The 24,816-nt window shown below is 38.1% G+C and overlaps 1 protein-coding gene across 2 annotated transcripts; it reads right to left on the bottom strand.

Moving 5' to 3' along the window:
• Positions 1 to 14,734: 14,734 nt before the first annotated feature.
• klf6a (Kruppel like factor 6a) lies at positions 14,735 to 21,662 on the bottom strand. 2 transcript variants are annotated; one of them, XM_079863715.1, is made up of 4 exons: positions 21,289 to 21,662; positions 19,222 to 19,795; positions 18,440 to 18,563; positions 14,735 to 17,172 (listed from the first exon to the last, which is right to left on the bottom strand). In XM_079863715.1, the coding sequence occupies exons 1-4, from the start codon at positions 21,388 to 21,390 to the stop codon at positions 17,121 to 17,123; spliced, it is 852 nt and encodes a 283-aa protein (XP_079719841.1). In that variant the 5' UTR covers positions 21,391 to 21,662; the 3' UTR covers positions 14,735 to 17,120. The 2 variants fall into 2 exon arrangements, with proteins under 2 accessions (XP_079719841.1, XP_079719842.1); XM_079863716.1 differs by lacking the exon at positions 21,289 to 21,662 and adding an exon at positions 19,897 to 19,947.
• Positions 21,663 to 24,816: the final 3,154 nt, after the last annotated feature.

The raw sequence follows: 24,816 nt of genomic DNA, 5'->3' as shown, positions 1-24,816 counted from the left end.
GTGAAAGGGTAAGTACTTAGGGTTCCAATGGAAAATTTGGGATGACTTTTCTCAAAGGACTTGTGTTTCCTGTTTTTCTACCTGAACCGTATGAACCCTTTAGACATTATACATGCATGCACACATTCATGTAACTTTTTCAGCATGTTGAACTGAGGGCATGATAGTGCTTTGTTGAATTATAAAGCTGTTAGAGGAGGCACTTTAGAAATTAACCTTCAACATCTTATGCCAGCTTCAATGATACACACAATGCAGGCATATTCTGAGTAAGAGACACTTCAAAATGAAGAAAGATCAGATATACCCTTTACTGGCCAAAGCAAACCACTTCTGTCAAGAATCTGCAGTGCACTGAGTTCAAGAAATTTTATGTAACGTCCAGAACCGTTGATACATCAAATAATGCAAGTTGTTAAAGTGACATGTGTTTTGGTGAAAAAAGCAATGCCCAAACAAACACCAAGAACAGCAACACACTAAACCTAACACCTAACTAACACCTCTGACACCTTAGAAAAATGCATTGCAACACCCTAGCAACCACCCAGAACACCCTAACACAGCAACGTACTAAAACTACTCTGAACACCTAAGAAAAATGCATTGCAACACCCTAACAACCACTCAAAACACCCTAACACAGCAACATACTAAAACGGCTCTGAACATCTTTGAAAATGCATAGCAACACCCTAGCAACCACCCAAAACACCCTAACACTGCAACATACTAAAAACTACTCTGAACACCTTAGAAAATGCATAGCATGTAGCAACACCCTAGCAACCTCCCAAAACACCCTAACACAGCAACATACTAAAACGGCTCTGAACATCTTAGAAAATGCATAGCAACACCCTAGCAACCACCCAAAACACCCTAACACTGCAACATACTAAAAACTACTCTGAACACCTTAGAAAATGCATAACATGTAGCAACACCCTAGCAACCTCCCAGACCACCCTAACACAGCAACATACTAAAAACTACTATGAACACCTTAGAAAATGCATAGCAACACCCTAGAAACCTCCCAGAACACCATAACACAGCAACATAGTTAAACAGCTCTGAACATCTTAGAAAATGCATAGCAACACCCTAGCAACCACCCCTTACTCCCTAACACATCAACATACTCAAAACTACTCTGAACACCTTAGAAAATGCATAACAACACCCTAGCAACCTCCCAGAACACCCTAAAACAGCAATGTACTAAAAACTACTCTGAACACCTTAGAAAACACCCAAAACAACTTGGAAACCACTTAGTGATGCCCCAGCAACCACCTATAACATCCCAGCAAATGCATAGCAACACACTAAGACCTCTCAGAATACCTTAGAAAATGCATGGCAACACCCTAACAAACTACCAGAACACATTATAGCAACCACTTCTTAACACAATGGCAAAATACCCTCACAACCACTAAGTATCACCCAAGCAACCACCCATAACACCATAGCAACACACTGAAAACCACTCATAACACCTTAGGAAATGCATAGATACACGCTAGCAACTATTTATCAGTCCTTTGACAACCACCTAGAACACCCTGGCAGTTGTTTTGTAGCACTGTAGCACCACCCATAAGACAATATCAACTAGCAACACTGCAAAATCATGGCGACACCTTAGCAACCACTCAGAACAACCTAGAAACCATTTATCAACACCTTGTCAACCACTTAGTAACACCCATTACACCATATCAACAGACTAAAACCATTCAGAACACCACTCCTTGGAAAATGCTTTGTGACTGCTTACAAACCATTCATCCACACATTGGCAACCACACAGAACACCCTCACTTAGTAACACCCTAGCAACAACACATAACACCCTAGCAACTGCATAACAACACACTAAAATCACTCAGAACACCTTAGAAACCGCATAGAAACACCTTAACATCATGGGAGTTTTGCACATGCCCATTCAAATTTACTTCCAAAAATGTAAATATGTTGTTAATTAATATTATCATTAGTGGATATTAACTGAAACATTTCTGAGGGAAGATCAATACCGCCTGTTTCTCAAGCCGAGTGACAAAAACATAAATGTGCTTTTAAATCACATCAAAGTGAGATCTCATAGATTTGTGAAATGCATGTATAATGAACTGGTTATTTTGCAAGCTCATGCTGTTTTGCATTAGAGGTTGTCTGAACAGATTTGACTATAAGCACAAAGTGTGAAATTGGAATACAAAATTATCAAGACGTTCTCGCTCTCTCTTTCAGCGACATATAACAGTCTGAGTGGAGGCAGTTGTCATGGTGATTAATGTAGCAGCAGGAAAGTTAACCTGCAGAAGAGAAGCATGCGGGGGGATTTCTGAAAGCATTTCAATCTTTGACGTAAACTAATAGAGGCTTGCTCTCCCCCCAGGTGCTAAGAAAACACGCTCATAGACCACTAGCCACACCGGCTTTCAGAGGCCAAGATCTCAATAGGTGTCTGGATAAAATCTATTGAGTTCGCTTGATAAGAGCACATTTGCATCAGGTGCAGGAACACGACCGACAAGGTAAACGAAACGATTTTCTTTTTTTTTCTTTTTTTTTGTAGACCTGCTGCTACAACTCTGAGTGAGGAAGTGAACTTTGAAGTCACATTTTACACTCTAAAAAATAAAGCAATGGCTCAAATAAATAAACAAATACATGTAGTTTGTATTAGTGTTCATTTTGTTTGCTATTTTTACATTTTGTTTTAGTCTTAGTCCAATGTCAAATGTACTTTTTAGTTTTTCTCATATTTAGTCAACCTTGTCCAGTTTTTGTTAAGTTGAGTTTTAGTCGCATCATTTTCTGGGAATGTTATAGTTTTGGGTTTCGGTCAATGAAAATATCTTCGTCATGTTTCCTGATTTATTATAGGCTATCTATCATATAAACGAACACTCTCTAAATTATGAAAACTGGTAAAACAAGACAATTCTCTTAACAATTAAAATGGTGAAATTCATAGCAATTCCAAATAACATTAAGCTTTTTTTTTATTATTTTTAAAACAAAAGCAAAAAAATACTTTGCATTGTCACAAAGGCTCCAGAAGTGCATTTATTCTCGCAAAAACAATCGCAAACAATATGGTCGAGATCCATGTTTGTATTTATTACAGTTAATCACTGAGAAGGATTTCGGTTTAGTCGCAGCAAACAGCACAAGCGGCTTGTGGTAGATCACAGACTGACTAAATGACACTTTAATTTAAGCAGAATATCTCAAACGGAGATTGCTAAACTCCAATTTACTTTGGGAATCATCATAGAGTTCCTAAATGAAATTAAAACTCGTTTGTATAATTTTTCTTAGAGTTATGACAACTTAAGCAATGAAATTGCTTAAACCAACAAGTTACAGTGAGTTAGAGAAATGTAATAATTTGTAGCATAATGTATAAGCACATTTTTCTACTTGATTACTCCAAACAAATAAGTCTAGCCTACTAAAATTAACTACTTGAGTAACCCTGGAACCAATTAATCTTATCTATTTCATTTCAAATCAACAGCTACAGCACATGACAAATGAAACTTATTTGGCATGTATATTTAATAAACAAGTACTATATTAATTGTCTCTGGCATTAACACAGTCATTGCTTATAGAGTCAATGTAGTGTTTACCTTCATGTACATACTCTTCAGCATAATGGTAACCACAACACCTTCAACATTACAGAAACTCTTTCAAATGTCAAACACAGCATGGAAAACTAATAGGTCTCTACTTTCACTAAAACAAATAAAATAACACTTAATTTCGACATTTATTCTCCTTATCCAGTCCTTACTGGGAACTAGAAATCCATTGCCTAATTTCTGAAGTTATCAAAACAATTTCATTGTTACTACAACATAATAATAATAAAAAATATCAATTAATTCAGAAATTTGAGTTTAAATTACACATGATATTAAGGGAATGTAAATATCAACATTATGTCAACAGAACTCAAAATAATATTTGCAACTTAAAATTAAAACAATAAATTAGAATGTGCATCTATTTAAGTTGTGGTAACAGGTAAACATTTTGGTTTACTGCTGAAGGTCATGGGGTTCAATAAAGAAAGTGGAAGATGAAGACAAACATAACATTAAAGAGGAGCATACATTTCCTCATGCACTGACTGACCCCATCAACACTTAGCTTAAAGTGCTAAATAACAGCCTGGCTCTTGATGTGTAATCACTAGAGGATACTCCCGTTTATGCCTGTGACTCACGCTAACAATCATGGGAGTTGCTTTAATTACTGTTTACATTGTGATAGTCCCTTTCTTAGATTATGACTCATTCTGTGTGCGAATCCTATATGTACCCCGGAGTGATGAGACGATGGCACTGGACAGATTCTGATTTACACTTAAACAAAGTGTGATTTTAATGACAATTAATGCAAAAATTTTAGTTACTTTACCAACAGAATAAAATTGCATTTAAAAATGTATTTATAATATACTAATTAATATATGAAGAGTTCAGATGCAAAAGCCTCTCTAAGTGCCATCTGAAATTTTCTTCTAGAATCATTTCTATCAAGCATTGATCATTTTTATCAAGCTTGTATATTTAAGTTCAGTAAATTAACTTAAATGGCAATGAAAATATCCTATTAATTGTCATTTTAAGAGAAATTACTGAACTTAAATATACGAGCTTGATAAAAATTATCATTCTAGAAGAAAATTTCAGATGGCACTTAGAGGTTTTTGCATCTGAACTCTTCATATATATATATATATATATATATATATATATGTGTGTGTGTGTGTGTGTGTGTGTGTGTGTGTGTGTGTGTGTGTGTGTGTGTGTGATACTAAGTGTCCACAAGGGTGTTTTTGAGTGTATAATGTTGATGGTTATATATATATATATATAATATATATATATATATATATACTGTATATACTGTATATATATATATATATATATATATATATATATATATATATAGTATATATACTGTATATATATATATATATATATATTGTATATATACTGTATATATATATATATATATATATACATATATATATATATATACATATATAAATATATACTGTGTATATATATATATATATATATATATATATATATATATATATATAATTTTTTATTTATTTTTTTATATAAATTTTAGCATAAAATTTGTCTTTTATAGTCAAATTACTATATTTCTAAGTTAGTTTTGTACATTTTGTGAACTTTAAGTATTTTTTTACTGTAAAGTTCTGGCAACCAAAGCTGCCATTTTTTTTATTATTATTACAAATATTATATAAGCAGTTATGGGTTATAATTCCTGTCTTACATGAGATATACATTTAGGGTGCGGGTACACAACAATGATGTACAAAAAACTGAAGCGTTTTTCCATTGCGTTTTTCACGTACAGATGACACCAATGTCAAAAAGATTTTGATTTTGATTCCTCTTATCGATTCCTTATGTAATGTCCATATTTACATGACTTTAAACCATTCACTTGCACAAGAAGACTTGCGCACTGTTTTCTGTGATTCGCACACATCCAGAACATGCGCACAGAAAGCCGCCTCTCACACTGAATACTGCGCGACACTGAACAGAGTTCTCTTCCATGTCTTTTTGCACTTGAACGGACAAATACACACAAAAATATGTCAAAATATTCTCGTAAACACAGTTGATTATGTCTTAAGCAGGGTTCGAATTATGATTTCATCTTTGTGGGGGTCTCTTTAAAAAAAGAAAAAAAAGTAGTCTATGAGCAGGCGCGGTGTAGCGTACTAATGTAAATAAATAAAAATGTTTAATAAAAAAGCATTGCTAACACAATTCAATATAAATAGTAGGCTACATTAACATTTGGATTAATTTGTCATTTAATGAGGTCTAATATATGTTGTTAGTAGTAAGAATTTTCACGTGAATAAATAAATAGGTCCAACGATTTTAAGCATGTATTAAAGTGGTCCAGTGGCAGAACTTGCCAAGCGTTTCAGAGGTTCTGGGTTCTTATTAGCACTCGTATAGTTTTTTTTTTTTTTTTCATCAAAACTGATTATATGTTTATCAGTGGTTGTATATCAGGCAGGGACACGTTTGTGTGCATTTTGTTTTGTAATTTCACCGGAACGAATAGAGAGTCTCCACAACGGATTGAAGCGCGTGTCCGAGTGAAGACTGCGCGAGCCACAAGAGAACACAGTATCCGCGCCACTGATCGCAGCGGCAACGAGCTTTGATCACTTGATTTAAAAAACAACACATTTCAGCGCAAACTAAATGAATGTTCAGCTAGTTAACTGAAGATGTTTTATTTATTTGTATTGGCATATTAGTGTCGCGAGATGTTTCAAAAGTGGTGGGGACAATATCGACCTTAGCAAAAAGTGGTGGGGACATGTCCCACCCGCAAATTACGCCTATGTTAAAATAACACTTGCCTGAGGGGTTATGCTACTGCTAGATCGGACGTTGAAGTCACTTCTGTGAGTTGAGAAAAGTCAGGAAAAGTCCTGGCAGAAAGCGAAGCATAAAGATGTAGTGTGATGATGATCCAAGATCCCGTGAGATCCATGTGTTTGGCATCTTGTCCTATCTTTTAAGTCACGCTACAGTACTCTGAAGGAAAAAGTGCTTTATTTGTAATTTAAAATAATGGCGCTGATGATTTGTAGAGACCCACACAGGTGTATGATTTTACTGCTTTCATGGGAGCTCATCCTCTCTCTATGGGACCTCAGCTCCCACTGGCTCCCACGTAATTCAAACCATGGTCTTAAAGGGATACTCCACTTTTTTTTGGAAATAGGCTCATTTTACAACTCCCCCAGAGATAAACAGTTGAGTTTTACCGTTTTTGAATCCATTCAGCCGATCTCCGGTTCTGGCGGTACCACTTTTAGCATAGCTTAGCATACATCATTGAAGTGGACAAGACTATTAGCATTTCTCTCAAAAAAATGACCAGAGAGTTTCGATATTTTTCCTATTTAAAACTTGACTCTTCTGTAGTTACATCGTGCACTAAGACCGACGGAAAATGTAAAGTTGAGATTTTCTAGGCTGATATGGCTAGGAACTATACTCTCATTCCTGCGTAATAATCAAGAAACTTTACTGCCATACCATGAGTGCAGCAGGCGTAATCATATGACGCAGCGCCTGAAAATAGGCTACCTTCCGTCAACATAACCAACGTGACAACCTGCTTGCACAGGGAGCGTTGGAAGTTACCGAGCTGGGGACTATTTTCAGGCGCTGCGTCATATCATTACGCCTGCTGAGTATATCATTACGCCTGGAATGAGAGTATAGTTCCTAGCCATATCAGCCTAGAAAATCGCAACTTTACATAGTCCGTCGGTCTTAGTGCACGATGTAACTACAGAAGAGTCAAGTTTTAAATAGGAAAAATATCTAAACTCTTTGGTCATTTTTTTGAGAGAAATGCTAATGGCCTTGTCCACTTCAATGATGTATGCTGCTAAAAGTGGTACCGCCAGAACCAGAGATCGGCTGAATGGATTCAAAAACGGTAAAACTCAACTGTTTAACTCTGGGGGAGTTGTAAAATGAGCCTATTTCCAAAAAAAGTGGAGTATCCCTTTAAGTGAATGTAAACAGTTGACAAATGCATAACAGTATATTGGATCCATGCAGCTCTTAAAGTGACAGAAGCCTAAAATTCCTGCTGCCGTATCTATAATAATGATAATCAAACAAAAGACAGAGAGAAAATTCAGTTGCTGTTCTTAACTGAATAACTTTTGCAACTATATTTGTAATGCATATTTTATATATACGATTTTGAGCTTGTAATGTCAATGTTGTAATTTTAATGCATGGGTAGCAAAATTTGCCTGTACACATAATTACACGGATGAATTTTACTTCTCACCTGTTCCATGTGAAATAAATACTAATAGAAACAATGTTTTTGATAATTTACAAGTTTTAAATGTCTTCTTTGAGTTTTAATCAAAATGTAATTATTATTAATTGAGTTGAATTAGGGAATACATTTTCTTTTAGCATTTGAAGGTATTTGTTTTGCAATATTTGAAACTATCTGTATCTTATCATTTGTTAAATATAATTAACTAGTCCTGTTTTCTTTTCTGGGCTTTGTTTGTTTGCCCAAATACCTGCTTTTTTGCATGAAGGACAGGTGATGATGTTCTGGAATGTGGTGCAGTTCTGTATAAGTGCAATTAGCATGATAAGTAGAGGACACAATAAGCAAGCCAGTATTTTGTGAATTTTGTGGAATGTGTGAATTATTTCAAATGTGTGAGTATGATTGGGATATGGTAAATAACCAGTGTTTTTACTTTTTTCTTTTTTTTCATTTCATAACCACCAGCCAGGAAAGACCATGCAATCTACAGAGTGTATTATGTCATTGATGCCGTCCAAAATGAGTGATTTTGAAATGGATTCTGATTCAAGTGATGAAGAGGAATGTGGAGATGCCTGTGAACTGGAAAAGTAAAACAAAAAACCCATTGACCACCCTTCTGATGATGACAAGTCATTCAAAATCACAGACCATGCCCTGTGACAGGTTTCGCAGGCTGATAAAGGATTTTATCCGTCCTAACACTGATTTTTCAAGTCAGGATATCACTAATAATGCCGTCTCCCTTCATACACCACTGGAGTATTTCCAAACGTTTGTGTCAGAAGAAATGAACACAATAGAGGACACTGAAGACACTGTGGTAAAGGCTACACTAACACACTTTGCAGCAAGTGCAATGTCCGCCTCTGCTTCCCGGAGGACAAGAACTGCCTTTGGGACTATCATAATTGAATATGGCTATGAACAGAGATAAATCACATAAATGCCAAAGTTTTCATTTAGTTCATCAGTTTTTATAAATACAATCTCACATATTTTTATAATAAATAATTTTTCATTAAAATATGACTTGTCCAATTATTAATATTGTGTGATTATTAGTGTATATGGTATATAGGCTACTGTTATGGGGCTACAAAGCAGTACACCCTACAAATGAAACCTTAGATGTCCTCTATTTGTTCAGACAGTGAGTGAAATCACTGGAATTCTGCTATAGCCAACAGGCCCAACGTTGCAATATTACATTTCCATAAAAAAAAAAATAAAAAGTCAAATTTAAAATGCCAAATTTGTAATACCCATTTATTTCTGCATTAGAGGCCTCCTACAACATAATGTAAAAGGTGAAAATTCTTTTACAGTTTTTTTTTTCTTTTTCTCTGAGGATTAAACCATAGGCAAACGTTCATTAGCCTGCTGATTTTTAATCATGTTATTCAGCTACATTGAAATGTTTTGCAATAAGACTTAGAATAAATGTGAATGATATCAAAGTTTGAAATTAGGAATCGATAAGAATTGGAATCGTTAAAATTCAAATGATACCCAACCCTATAAACGGCCAAAACGCATATAAAGTTTCCCGTTTTTTTAGTTTAGTCATGTAAACGGCCCCTTAGATTTTTTTAAAGACTGATTTCTTTCTCAGATATTCAAGAGCTTATATGTTTATTTTTTGTTTATAAGTACTTTTATTAAGTATAAATATTAAGTCATTTGTCATTATAGATTTGTGGATCCAAGGTACCATCTTAACCCACAATGTCAGCAGTCAGTTTACCAGACAAAAGACATCTCTATACAATTCTGAATGAATGTCACTCAGAGGTCACTAGGAAGGTGACCAAAGCATGCTGCCAGCAGTCATGTGACATTGTCAACTTGAGCGACGAGGGCCCTGGGCTCTTTAACCATCAACAACTGCTCTTCTTCAAACAGCAAACAACAAATCTCAGTAAATCTCATGTTTGCCTAACATCGGAGTGAAATGAGCTGTTTGAGGGCTGAGTTTCAATGTTCAAAAGAGCCATTACGAATTTCACGGGTGTTATGATGGAAATTAATCTGTGTTGAAAGGAAGAATATGTGGCTCTTGCTTGCGTTATGGAAATACTAACAAAAAAAGTGTTTGTGCCATACCCTCAGATCTCTCCTCACCCTCCCTCCATTTCCTTTTAAATACGTTTTAGTGTTCATAAGCACTAACTGCAAGATGCTAATTGGGTAAAGTATCCGCTTTGAAAACAAATAGCCCTATTTTTAACGAACAGACAGGATGCAGACAAAACCCGAGCATGAAGATGATCAGAAAATTACATGTCTACTGTGCACTTACTGACCTTTTATTCTTCTTGTACTTAGACACAGCGGCAATCAGATCCAGAAAACTGCTGCACACAACAAGATGTTTACTAAAGAAAAGAGTTGTGCTTGCATATTGTTGCTATGCGGTTGCTAAGGTGTTTATAGTGGCTCGTAGCATGGTGCTATATGGTTTCTAAAGTGTTCTCCAGGTTTTTTTATTATGTTTCTGTTTGGTTGTGTTTGCTAAGATCTTCAAATCATTTTGGTATGTTGTTATATGGTTTCTAAGCATTTCTTAAAGGTCCCTATGTGGTTGCTAGAATGCACAGGGTGGATGCTGACCAGTTCATCGTTTATGTCCACAGTACAGCAGTACGGGATGATACTTTACAAAGTTTCATAAAATAAAAGCAGTTTGTCAATACAAACTTTGATGTTGTCTTGAGAAAGCCTGACCAGAAAGTTAGAAGAAGTTTTAAAGGATTGAGGGTTTTCGATTTAAAGTATAGTTTGAAGTTTTAAGTAGGCTAGTTTTAATGCTTTAAGTTTGAAGCTATTGAATACAATAGTCTATCAGAAAACAGATAGATACATAGATATATAGATAGATAGATAGATAGATAGATAGATATATACTTGTTTTAACATGTTGTTAGCATGTTTTAACATGTTGTTAGCATGCTTTATCACATTGCTAACATGTTTCTAATATGATTTAACACCTTGCTAGCAAATCTTAGCATGTTGCTAACATGTTTCATGCACGAATTACCACAATGCTAGCATGTTTTAAGCATTATTTAATACTATTAGTATGGGTTAACACATTACTAACATGTTTTACCATATTGCTAGCACGATTTAGCACATTGATAACATGTTTCTAGCATCATTTAGCACACACATGTTTTAGCTTGTTGCTAGCATGAATTAACACATTGTTAATATGTTTTACCATATTGCTAGCACGATTTAGCACATTGATAACATGTTTCTAGCATAATTTAGCACATAGCCTACATGTTTTAGCTTGTTGCTAGCATGAATTAACACATTACTAACATGTTTTAGCATGCTGATAGCCGGATTTAGAACATTGCTAGCTTATTTATAACATGAATTAGCACATTGGTACTCAACTTGCTAACATGATTTAACACTTTGCTAGCATGAATTAGCATGCTTCTAGCAACACATTTAACATGTTTTAGATTGTTGACCTTGGTTAGTTTTTAAGCTTTGCAAGTGATCAACTGCTTAAATATGCTCTATAACAGTTATTGTACATGTTTTGACCCCCTCAATGAAAGTCTATGGGAATTTGGGATTGTTCGGAAGTCCAATACGAGAATTTCCAAAGTCAGTTCAGTTAGAAAAGACATACCAATGTGAGTCAGAACAGTCTGAAGGCCTCACCCAAGTTTGGTTGTTGTAGCTTGAAAGCTCTAGGAGAAGTTAGAGTCAGAAGTTTTAGTCTCAGAAGAAGAAGAAGAATACACTTAAAAAGCATTTCTGTATGTTGGCTTTCTCAAATGACTAACCATATATAAGCTGTAGTAATAGTGATGCTTGCCTTTTCAGGTACTACTAATAATTATTCCTTTTTCTAAACCAAGCTACAGTGTCTTTCTTTGAATATTCTCCCTTCAACCCCATTGGCTTCAAACAGCTCACGGTTTCACACTCGCCTCTCACCCGCTGGCAACGGAAGCCTTTGATGTTGTGACATTGCTTTTAATTTCAGCTCGCCTGACAATACATTGCCTTTGGAATCTTTCAAGAAAGCACATTGCACAAAATGCAGTAAGACTGCTGACTTTGCTCTGCATGCAAAGTTCAAGGTAGTTCAGCAATGTGTTCTCATTAGTATTCGTATGTAAAGTGTTTTAGTACAGATAGTTGGATCTGAGCAATATCGACATATTGGCATCTCAAACATAAACCGTGAAAGTGTTAAAAGGGCCAAAAATAAAAAAAAATCGTTCATCACTTACTCATCCTCATGTCGTTCCAAACCTGTATGACTTCTTTGTTTTGCGAAACACTAATAAAGGATATTCTGAAGAATTGTTTTTTGTCAAAACAACATTGGACCCCATTGACATTCATGAAAAGGACATTTTTTTCAAAACCTCTTCTTTTGGGTTTCACTGAGTAAAGAAAGTCTTACAGGTTTGGAATGAGAAACTGATCAAGGAATTTTTATATTTTTAGGTGAACTATGTGTTGACTATCATCCAAACACCATACATGCACATGCACATGTTATATGAATACCTACAAATTCACATTGTGAATTATGATGAGCTGCAAGAGCACTACATGTACATCAAGGTAGGGCATGTGTCATATGCTAGTGTAATTTATCTAGATATGGTAATCCCGGATCGGGTTATCCTCAGGTTAAACGTGGAAAAGCACGCACACATCCCGACTGATACGTCACATCAAACGTTTGGTTCTTTGAGCACGTTCCTCAACTGCCCTTCTAATTTTATGGCTATTAAAGGCATATTAAACAATGGCGTGCATAAATATAGATCTTTCGAAGCATTGATCTTCGCTTTTAAACATCACAAAGCATGGACTGAGATCCTTCAGTTTAATTTAATGATGGATTTGGGGGCACTTGACCTTTAAAGGATTGATGTCACCATGTGACTTTCCGAGGCTGTGCATATAATTGCTTCCACTTTAGGATCTGTCAGCTACACAGAATAATGAGAAAGTTCTCAGTGTTGTAGCGTCAACATCGGCATAGCACTGAGAAACGTGGAAAACTGCTGTTGTTTTATCAGAGGCGTGGCTGTCATTGAGTTATGTAATGCAACAAGTTTCCCACGATCTTCACCTTTGGTGAACCGACATGTTGCGAAACTTCTCTTGATAAAATAAGCTGTCAGGATGAAATGACAGGTATAATCCAGAATCCACAATGAAAAGATGAGATTTTTTTTTTCTTCTTCTTTTAAACCTGGAAATAATATTTTTATCAGAGATATTTTTAAGATTCTGCACTATTTATAGGTCCCTAATCAGATCAACAAATTGGTTGACCCTGTAAACTCATGTGAACTTTGTACCGACGGTCACATTAAATTCTTCTGGTGAAACCAAGATGCTCTTTGGAACATTGTAAGATTATGCTAGATAACAATTATCAATTTTGCAATGTCAGCTCAAGTACTGATAATTATTAAAATATAGTATAATGACTTTTTAATAGTAAAAAAAAAATTAAAGGTTATATTTATTTTTATGTTTGGTCTCAGACTCTGATCCCACTCAATATGGTTTTTAAAAGTAGCTGTAATCTACTTGTCTACTGTTTAACGAGTATCATTATTTATATCGATCCATCCATTCTCCAAACCACTTCATTTATATCCAGTTTTATTACAATCATTAATAATCACAACTATAAAAGTGCATAAATCCCATTGTGATTACGAGTGGATTGCATCTTGATCACGATGACGAGAAGTAAACAGATAAATGGCCATTTTTAAATGTTTAGAGAAGCCAACAAATCCTTGGCAAAACATTTCAACGCTCCACCTGCCAGGAACCACCTAGGGCATGTTTCCCCCTTTAGCAATTCACAAAGGCGGCAATTTGCAATGTTTTTCTGCGAGAACACATTCTTCTATTTTGACATGCCTGTGGAACACCCCTCCAGTGGGTGTTGAGACCAACTTGTGCACAACATATAATGAGAGCGAGGAATCTGAGAGAACGAGTGTTGCACTGCTAATGCAGGTAACCGCCGTTAATAAGCGTATCCTCATTTCTACTGAGTATTAGACTGTCTGCTTAATAATAACACTTTATTGTGATGGTTCTCCAACAGACGTTCTTCTGACTATAAGTTTGCAGCTACATGTCAAATTATTCTAACCCTACCAGTCTACTAATACTCCACTAATACTCTAATGAGAGTTAGTAGACATGTAAGTGCAATGTTACTTCACCAATGGGACCATCAAAATAAAGTGAAAACGAAAATGTTAGTGGTGCTTGTTGGCGTAAACATTACTGCTACAATGTCAAAGGCTGCATCCGAAATCGCATATTCCCTACTATATAGTAGGCGAAAAACAGTATGTGACAAAAGTGTGCATACGATGAACAATTTACTATCCCATGAGGCCACGGGAGAGGATTTGTGACGTGAATATAGTACTTCCAGATTACATTCATACTATATAGAACATATTCTTTTAGCGGTCGTGAAGTAAATACTTAGTTTAAGTGTTCTGATTGGTTGCTTACTGTTCCAATTGAGTCAAAGGCCCTTTACTTCTCTATGGGATTATCCATAATAATCGCGTTAATCATAAGTCTGACTCCTTATTAAAGCTCAATTTAAGATATCTTTCATGTCTGTACCCCAAAACAAAGTTGAATACTCGGGTGTAGTTGTTTTGTTGGACTCTGCAAAGCACCAATAATAGTGAAACAACATCATTTATAAATCACTAGCTAGAAGTTGCTCTCGCAAAGTCTAAAACACTAATGAAATAAAGTGAAGCAAAACAACAAATCAAACTTGTCCGATAAGAATTTCTTATTATTCCAATAAAAAATACATTCATACAGAAATATAACAATTTTGCAAAACAATTTCAAATAAAAATCATATAAAGCAAAAACAAATAAAAATCTTAGAAAAGTTTTTTTTTTTTTTTCATCCTAACTTTTCGGGTTTTATTCTTTTGTACAAATATTCTTTAGACAAGAGGGATTCGTGAGAGAAAACATAAGTGATAGAAAGTGTTGGTAGAAGCAAGCAAATGGAAAACTTGATTAAGGCTCCATTACCACTTGACTTATATTGGCCACTGTTGGAAAGACACAATGTTCTTTGCCCACAAAACCCTGGCTGGTCTGATTTAATGGCAGCAAAAGCTGCTTCAAGTTACATTTCTCCTGCTGAAACAATCCGTTTCTACGAAGCTGCTCAACATGCAACAGTGTCAAACCTTCATCACCGCTCAACAAACCAGAGCATTGCACTTATTAAAAGCACAACGCTCAAAGAATTCAAAGCATATAACTATGTACAATAAATTTAATCAATCGTTTGGTCCCTGAAAACATTATGGTTTACATTTCAGATGGCAAAAGAAGCCGAGCGAGCGGCTTTCTCCACGCGGCGTTTGCCTCCACGTCCGTAAATATCCATTGTAAATGTTGAAAAGGTGTGCGATATATCTTTATCTTTCTGGATGGCTGTGCACAGTTTCCACAATACTGTCGCTGGACTAAAACAACGGCACCCAGACAGGTCAATATCGAACTGCCCGAGTCAGCAGTCTACAGCAGGCAGGGCCTTCAGCAATTCATTACAGAGAGGCAGTACAAGGCAAGGCCTGTCTGAGTGGAGCTTGTTAATTACAATAAATCTTTAGGCGTTTTTTTCTTTATTCTTGGTTACAGGGGACGGGGGGAGTTGGCATTCCACAAACGTTCAAGCCTTGTGTTATACAACGGCCTGTTTTCCCACTTTAAGAGCTTTTTGTCTCGCACACAGCCTCACAGATAGAGATCTTGCGTCTAAAAGCGTACTCGAAAGGCCGTTCGGTAGATACCAAGTCCGTAACTTTAAGTGCTCTGCATTGCAGATTTGACAACATCCAGAAATGTGAGGGCAAATATTAGTGACAAAGAATGAAATCGCATGCTCAAGAATAACAATATATTACGTATCTACAAGGGCTTGGTTACAGTGGCCTTGGAAATGGGAAAGGTGCATGTTCATGTGAAACAGAGCCTTAATAAAGCTTTTTCAATCACTTATACAAGACATTTTGTGACCCCCAATTGGAAAGGTCACTTGCATAAGGCACCATTAAGGCCAACAGTGCATTAACATCAGGAAAAATGGAGATAGAAAGAGAGAATTTAGTCCTCGAGATGAAATGAGTCTTGTATGAAATGGTCGCTGATTGATAGTATTCTTCCCTCCACCGGAAAGAACAAAAGAGGGAATTTTTGAGTGAAGAATGATCAATGCGTTTATGTACAATATTGTAACATTTAACCAATTGTATTTAGCTGCGCTTTATTGGAATCTATTTTCAGTCCCAATTACAAAAAAAAAAAAAAAAAAAAAAAAAAAAAAAAGTACAAACCCCAATACCATGCAACACCTGTTTATGATAGTGAAGTTATAATTGTGTTACATCTCTAAGCACACAGCTTATACAACGGACTACAAATGAGCTTTTGTAGCCTGTCAAAAAAAACAAGCTACCGAACACATTGCACATTTAGTAGCTGCACCGAACACCAAAAAAGCCACTTTCATTCAAGACCGAGTTTCCGCCCCCCTTTAGATGGGGGAAGGGGGTGAAACCCTGGCCGCTTCGCCCCCTCCGCTATCTTGCGAAAGAGCCCGGGGGCGTCTGGCAGGAGTTCTCAGTCTCACGGCTTCATTCAGACTTCGCTGTTCTCGCATACCGTGTGGAAACAAAAACGGAACTTGTTTCCCGACACCATTCAGCCCACAGTGATACACTGGTACCCCCCTCCCACCCTTCTTCGCACACGGGACATTCATCCGCTCACGTCAAACAGGTTTCGTTAGGATTTGTTTTAAAGTACCAGTGTATTGTCCAGGAGTTGTCCCAAAACATCATGCACCATACAACACACCATTCATTCGCTCGTTTTTTTACAATTTTTTTTTGTTTTTTAAATAAATCATCCTCCTCTCTCTTCGATTCTTCATACGTGATTTTGTCCCTTCCTTTTCCGTTTCAACAACCAGTCAGTCCGCCTTTATCCCGGGGCTCACGGAGGCACAGGATATGGTGCAAAATGGCATGCTTTGGCTGGAACACACTCCCCCCCATTTCTTGCAGGGCCAGGTCAACCAGGAAGCTGGTCAGGACACAACATATCCCCAGCGTGGAGCTACGGCCCGCTCAGAGGTGCCTCTTCATGTGCAGGGCTAGGTGGTCCGACCTGGAGAAACACCTGGAGAAAGAAAAGGTGAAAAACAAGGTCAGGCAGGGGCCACCGAAGCCATAAAGTGTGATGAAAGGTAGAGATCTGTGCATTGCATCACTGATGAGGCCCCTAGTGACCCTCGAGGCGAACTTGTGAAACTGGAAGAGGTGCCATGAAGGCTAATGAAAGGAAAGCTTGGTTACAAGCAGAACCAGAAAATCTGTAGATTTTCGGTGCTCATTTAAGAATAAATACACCATATGCCATCATTTTTCATTTCAGTTTCAAGCTGTCAAAGAATGACAATATATCTGTAAAAAGTTCAAAATATTACTATAAATTACTATAAAGTTTTTTTTTTTTCCATCAACAATGTTTTTGTTTAAAGAATGTGTAATGAAATGCTTTTTCCTGCCAATTTCATGTAGCTAATATAATATAATATAATATATAATATATATATATATATATATATATATATATATATATATATATATATATATATATATATATATATATATATATATATATATATATATATATATATATATATATGCCTTTTTATATACAGTAGTCAACATTTAAAGTGGATCAAAACTTTTCATCAAAGTTATACATGAATTTTGAACAATACCCATTCTTGTCTTAGGACAACTTTGATTAACTTTTCTGATCCACTCCAAATGTTGACTACTGTACATACATATATATATACACATGTATGTGTGTGTGTTTTATATTTAACATATACATACACACCCATACCGTGGGGGACAACATAATACCTGAATTAAAATCAAATTAAATATTGGCAGGTTCAGTGTGGGCCTGGATATGAGCAAAGACTTGATCGCATGGTTTGTTTTAAGGGAGAACTATGAAATGTTTCGCATCCAGTAACTACAGAAACAAAACAGCAAAAAGGGAAGTTGAGCAAACAATTGTGTTCAAAGCACAAAGCTCTCAGGGAGGGAAATGATTAACAGAGGAAGTGATGACAAACAGGAGAGGCGCGTTTAGTCATAAAACGCGGAGAATATCAATAATGTATTGCAACAGTGTGGCTATTGCGCTTTCAAGCATTTAATGTGATTAGGTAATTAAGTGATAAAACCCCAAACATAATGGTGCGACTCCCATCGATGAACCGATAAAACAGGATCAATGCTGAACGCAGAAATCCGTCGCACTTCACTGGTACACACGCATCAAAGAATCAGGCATGCGGGCGAGAGACACAGACAGGCTTTGATAACAGTCACAGGGAGAGATAGCGAGACAGAAGTGAACGTACCTGTCACAGTGACTGCATTTAAATGGCTTTGCACCGGTGTGCTTCCTGAAGTGTCGGGTTAGCTCGTCGCTCCTCGCGAAGCGCCACTCGCAGCCTTCCCATGAACACCTGTACGGCTTCTCACCTGTAAACAAAAACACAAACACCTTTCAGTACATCTTGCCGGGTTTCATCAGGAGAACATTCACTATTCACAGGAATGTGGAGCAGCGAGCTCGGTAATGCTCTCGAAAATGCATCAGTAAACAGGACGCATGTTTATGGATCAGGTGACGCAGTCTACGAGACTTTTAATAAGATCCCTCAAGCTCTCAAGGATTGCGGGAATGCACGGTATGCCAAAAGTCTGTCTCTATGCCTATATGCATAAACAGCAACGAGAACAATGCGTGTCACACAGAGTCTGTTTTGAATGCGACGGGGCCCTTTAAAAAAAAGGGGCCACCCAGATCCCCATTCAAAAGCCTGGCTCTTTCCCATGACGAAACCAAAACTGTTTTGGGTAGAGCAGGTTGTTTTCACCCTGGCTGGTTTTCATCCCCTCCCCCCATCCGATCCCCCCCTCCTTCCTCTCCACGGCCACATTCCACACAGATTAGGTCACCGTTTAGGCGTGCAGTCATGTGGGGCAAATATTCACTGAGTGACATTAGCCTTGCAGCTGAGGACAGCCTGTGTGAACTTAACTCCGTTACACAACCTCACAGGAGACGTGAAACCTCGGTAAAGTGTGGCAAGTTTGACAATTTGCAACGTCACAGCTAAAAGCAAAGGTTTCTTACCTGTGTGAGTCCGCTGATGTGCTTTTAAGTGAGAACTCTTTGTGTAAACCTTCCGGCATCCGTTGAAGTGACACCTGTGCACTCTCCTCCTGCCGTCCGGAGAGGCGTCCCCTCCTGCCGAAGCCTTATCCGAGGCCTTCACCAGTCCGTTTTGCCGGATCTTCACCGGCACGTGCGAGTCAGTCTGCGTGGAGCCCCACACCTGCAGGACGCCGGGCTCCTGCGGGGTTTCTGGGGAGGACGGAGGCGTGCTGATGATAGAGGAACTCAAGTGATGCGCTGACTCCGTCAGAACCGAGCCCAGCGGGTTGGAGGTAAAGATGTGAGTGGGCGAGAGCTCCTCCGAGCTGTCAGACGCCTCACTGCTGGCATCCGAATTCATGCTGTTGGTTTCTAATATTTGGCAGTCCTGATTGTCCTCTTCCTTGACTTTGGGAAGGTTGCCGTTCCCATCTCCCTTATCTCCACAAGCCAAGATGAGCTTGCTCCAAAGATCCTCCTGGCCCTCAAACTTGAGGTCAGACGCAGAGACGTACGGCTCGCTCTGCAAATACCTCTCCAGCTCCAAACATGTCTGATTCGAAACAGAAAACACAAGGTTAGAATGTGCATGAGTTTCCTCTAACTTTCACAGCTGACTGCCAAGGGTTTAGTGTAGGTTAACCACACGCTCACCTGCACTTTCACACACTTTCTACATAAATATGTCATGTGGAAACATTACAGAATACGTAAGGCCAATAAAATCAGTTATCAGAGTATTCTGGGTATAAATAGGGCTGTATATTGTCTTTCTAGAACAGTTATCCCCTAGTGAGTCATGAAGACATTTCAGAGTCCTTTTAAGGAAGCCACACAACTTCCTCGGTCGAGTTTCCTCATTCAAACAGCCTGACGTCCCTCAGCGTACATCTGGACGCGTTTTAAAAGCATTTTAACGCGTATTAAGTGTGAACGTACTGCATTCGAGTGGAAAAGTGATTCAGTAAACACGTAAAACTGTGTTTTTCCACTCAATATGAGCATTTAGCTGTGCGGTTTAGCCTATGCACATCCTCTATAACAACGGTGATGTTTACCGCGCAAATTTGTCCTGAAAAATCTAATTTTACTGATTCTACAGACTCTAAATCAGGTAAAACCCCCTAAATGTTTACTTCTTAAGCGATGGTTGTCGTTTATTCAACGTTATTCCGTTTCTGCGAAACGTTAGGCAGAATTACAGTCTCAGTCACCATTCACTTGTGTTGTATGGGACAAGATGCAATGAAAGTGAATGGTGACTGAAGCTGCCAGTCACTAACCTCATGCCTTACATCTCTTTTTGTTTGCCAAGAGATAAATAGTGATACAGGTTTGAAAGAACATAATGGTGAGGAAATGACGACATATTTTCATTCAGCAGTCTATGCTGGGAAACATTAGACAACTAGATGTAAACGCATGTTTAAATGCCTAGAGATACGTTCATATGCCCCCTTACCAGAATCCCAAGACGCCTGAGGGGAAACTACCTGGATCAATTTCAAGAGAAACATTCATACGATCGTGCCAACTGTTCAATCACAAGTATATCAGTCTCAAGCAGCAGAACCTGCTGTGACAGTTAGCACGCACCTCCTATAAACCCCGTTATGTGACAGAACATGTGCTGCAGACTGTCAAATCAACCAGTCTACGTCTGAGCAGGAAAAGCACACGAAAAGGATGCAATTATTTTCATTTCTAAATGCAAATGGTGCGTATTCCGGATTATTGCGCAATATATATCTGACTCGAAGTCGCGACTCTTCAAAAAAGTAAAAAAAAATAAATAAAATTACTCTGTATGCCAAAACAAGCGAATATCATAAGGTAGATGCACAGCTACATGCAATACGAGTTGATTGACAACATTTAGCGCGCGACCATGTAACCGAATCAAATACGTCACTTTTAGAACGTTACATTTCGCGGATTGTAAAGAATTCTTTCCGATTCCAGTTTAAAGACAGCGAAGTCAAACCACACGCTGTCCGTTCGCCAATCGCAGCGGAAGTTTGATCCATATCACTTTAAAATTGTTACCTGTTGCCAATATTCTTCAAGCGATGGCAATGCAGAGAAATAGCCAGTGTCATGAACGATCTGAAGTTCCTGAAAAATGCTGCACATTGGTAGAACATCCATCGCAATCCCAAGTATTAAGCGATACAAGACAAAAAAATATATATATCTTGTTGAATCAAGATAAAGTGTGACAAGAAAGCGTCCTCTTCGTGCAATAGCAACGCGGTGCAGCCGTCGCTTTGCTCAGAGCCCGCTAGTCCGTCTGTTGAGATCACTCTATATTTGCAAACACTGAACTCACGCAAAGCGCTGTGCTCTGTCAACTTCCCCTATTCAAACCTCGCAGCCTGCCTACCCCCTCGTGACAACGTGACGTCGCCTCACAACGCGTCCAATCAAATGCGACCAGGTTGCGCGGGCGCAAATGATATCACCTTCAGCCAATCGCAGGAATACGCCCGCCCTCCTCACGCTCTGATTGGTTTTATTCAACTGTAAGGTCCAGCGCGCTGATTGGACGTTATTTTTAGAAGCGTATATAAAGGCTCTGAGCTCGAGCCCAGTTCGTTTCTGTTTCTTGACGACGGAGTGTCACACACGCACTGGTTTGGCCAGAGCGAGCGCTGTGTGCAATCGGTTGATTCTCCTTGAGAACTTTAGTGTCGAAATACGTTCTTTTTCCGTGTTGCCTCTTTTGAGCTCTCTAGAGTAACCACTTCAAAACAAAAATATGGCTTTGGAGAAGTTCCAGGCATTTTTTGAATACCACAAATAAAGTGTCCCTATTATTTGATAGATATCAGTGAAATACATGTCTTAGATTGCAATAAAATGTCTCAGCCTTGTTGGCTTATTTTAAAAATAATTTCTGAAAATGTCTACACTTATAGTTACACGGTCTGTCTGTCAATCTTTGTGTATGTTTGTTGATATAACTTTGAATCTGTGTTGTAACTTTCACATATGATTGTGTCAGAGCAACAAACAAATCGTAAGAAAATTATGAAATTAACATTTCTACATTAACATTGACAACTGCTGCATTTGTGATCAGTCACATTCCCAGAGTCATGCAATAAATGAGACAAGTACACACACACTGTGACTGATCACAAATGCAGCAGTTGTTAATGTTGAAATGTAGCCTACATACAAATAACACATTTTGTGTTACTTATTTTCCATTTGTAGTGGGAGGATACATTGGATAATCAAATGAACAAAAGCTCTCTAAAGCTCTTAGGTTGCTGTAGTTGCAGATAAAAGAGTGAAATTTGGCTAGTCGCATTGCACATGACTCAGACGTGGAGAACGTGGTCACTCTGGTCAGTTAACAGCCTAGTAGACAGCACTGCCAAGTTGACTCTTTATATAGCTACTTGTTTGTGGTCTGTCTGGACTAACTAGAGGTGCTTGATGAACCTAATCTGTCTGTTTGGTTACTCGGCCCTAACATAACTTCTTATTTAGTAGGCCAAATATGGCAATGGTTTCAAGTTAAAAAAAACAAACTTACTTGAGTCAAACAGTGCTCCAAAAGTCCGATATGCAGTATACGTTCCTTAACTAAACCACTAAACTGTGACTGATATGACTTCTGGTTCATTCAGCAACTGAAATGAAGAGTGGAGCATATTGCATTGTGGAATACCATATTTCGTGCAGTATTTTTATAATGCACATTTTGGAAATTACAGTAGTATTCTAAGCATACAGTAAACTTGCACACTGCCTACTTCTTAAGTAATAAGAGTAGTATGGTATTCCAAACATAACCGTGGCATGGCATTTGCAGGGATTCATTCACATTAACCTGGTTTGTATAGTCACTTTTAACAAAGTGAATTGCAAATCTGAAGGTGTTTTTCAGTGTAAAGCAAATCAAAACTAATAACCATCACACATATTTTACTCTATAGTATTGTTTATCTATAGTGAGATCTCTTGTTTTTCATGCTCAAAATCATAGACACATATACACGTATATGGGTATTTTCCACGTTCAATGAATGGATAATTGATTTGGATGATCGATTTGTTTATGAAACAACTGATTTAGCCTGTACTGAGTCTATCGTTTGTCTATTTAACACTAGCGATTCACTTACTCTCAATGTAATCACTTAATCCTCTGGAATGGCTCTAAAATTGAGAGATATCGCTTTTATCGCTTGCAGAAGACATGCGGGTAAAGTTAATTTACACGCTGATCTGGCCTCCCAATCCTTTGAGTTCAGTAGAGATGTTACAAACAACATTTCCAGAACAGAGTGCCATTGTCCACCACCACAGTATAGTCTGGTGCTAACCTCTGGAGAACTGAGTCCCTATTGTAGCTCTCAGCTGGGGCCATATTTGTAACTCGTAGCATCTGATTCAGTCATATGGTGGTGTCTTTAGAGCTGCAGAGCCTGGCTATGATAGTCATTTCAAGGAATTTTTGAGCTGCTTGTCAGAGGGGAAGTGGTGCAACTGTTAATCATTGCCAAAGGTCAGACATTGCGGACAATGGCTTTGTCCAGCCTGCTTTTGAACTGAAAGAGTGCCATTGAGGACAGTCTGTTACTCTGGACCTCAGCGTCTGTCCTTTTAAACCCATTGAAATTGAACTGCGACAATGAGTTGCAGTTTAACAGAGCGTCTTAATGTCACGCTTTACACCGCCCTGTGTTAAGCTGATCTGAACGTTTGTGCTGTCATAACCGAGACCAAACAGAATCTCTGAAGTGAGAGTCATGTGACCCGGTACCCAGTGTGCATTAGAGTGAATGAGAACCTTTGGAGTCTCAATACCCATTGCTATCGACTAATAAACCAAGCAACAACACGGCGTCAATGTCGTGCGACAACAAAGCAATCCACAATGGAAAGTTGCCACTTGACGGTCTTTTCATCCCCACTTGTATCACCCGAGCGCATTATCCAGCGGGATGTTTCATTAAGGAAGTGTCCAGAAAATACTCTGCGGTGGGCCCTGGCAGCCTTTATCTCTTTTAGCAAGGTTCTAAACTCTATCATCATTATGCAACCCTCCCCGCACAGTAGCCACAGGAAAGAGCAATTACGCACAGGGTCCATTTTAATACATCAATGTCAGTACAATCAGTAAGTTGTTGCAGGTTGTTCTTTTTCCCTTCTAAGCGATGTGCCATATAGAAGGCCATTTATCCCGCGAGTACCCATCCCTTGATGCGTGCGAAAACAATTATTGGCCGTTCTTTTCAGGAAAAGTTGATACTGCTCGCACGGGTCAACGGACAGAGAATGGCCGGAAACTAGTCGCTATGGAAATGGACTGAGACACTAATTAGCCTTAATACAGCGCAGACATGGAACAGGCCAAGCATTTCCAATTGGATTTGCTGAAGCGAGGAAACGCACACCAATAGCTGTGTTTTATTAAAACTGGACGTGTGCCAAACCTGTTCGTTCTCTCCGCCGAGTCCCCAAAGTGACAGCAATACTATCAATGCCTGTTTTGTTCGTGGTTACAAACAAAAGACATTGAGTGTCTGCATTTGTGCTCACCTTGTCTAATGTGCCTGT

The sequence above is a fragment of the Squalius cephalus genome (genome assembly GCF_949319135.1).
Source record: "Squalius cephalus genome assembly, chromosome: 25".
Classification (NCBI taxonomy): Eukaryota; Metazoa; Chordata; class Actinopteri; order Cypriniformes; family Leuciscidae; genus Squalius; species Squalius cephalus.
Note: the sequence above shows the minus strand (reverse complement) of the source record. Positions and strands in the feature narration are given on the sequence as shown.

Coding starts and splice junctions, on each gene's coding strand:
- klf6a (XM_079863715.1), bottom strand. CDS start 21,390: ATGGATGTTCTACCAATGTGCAGCATTTTTCAGGAACTTCAGATCGTT. Junction 18,564..19,221: donor ACATCAGCGGACTCACACAG/GTAAGAAACCTT, acceptor TTTTGTTTACAG/GTGAGAAGCCGTACAGGTGT. Junction 17,173..18,439: donor AAATGCAGTCACTGTGACAG/GTACGTTCACTT, acceptor TTCTTTCTCCAG/GTGTTTCTCCAGGTCGGACC.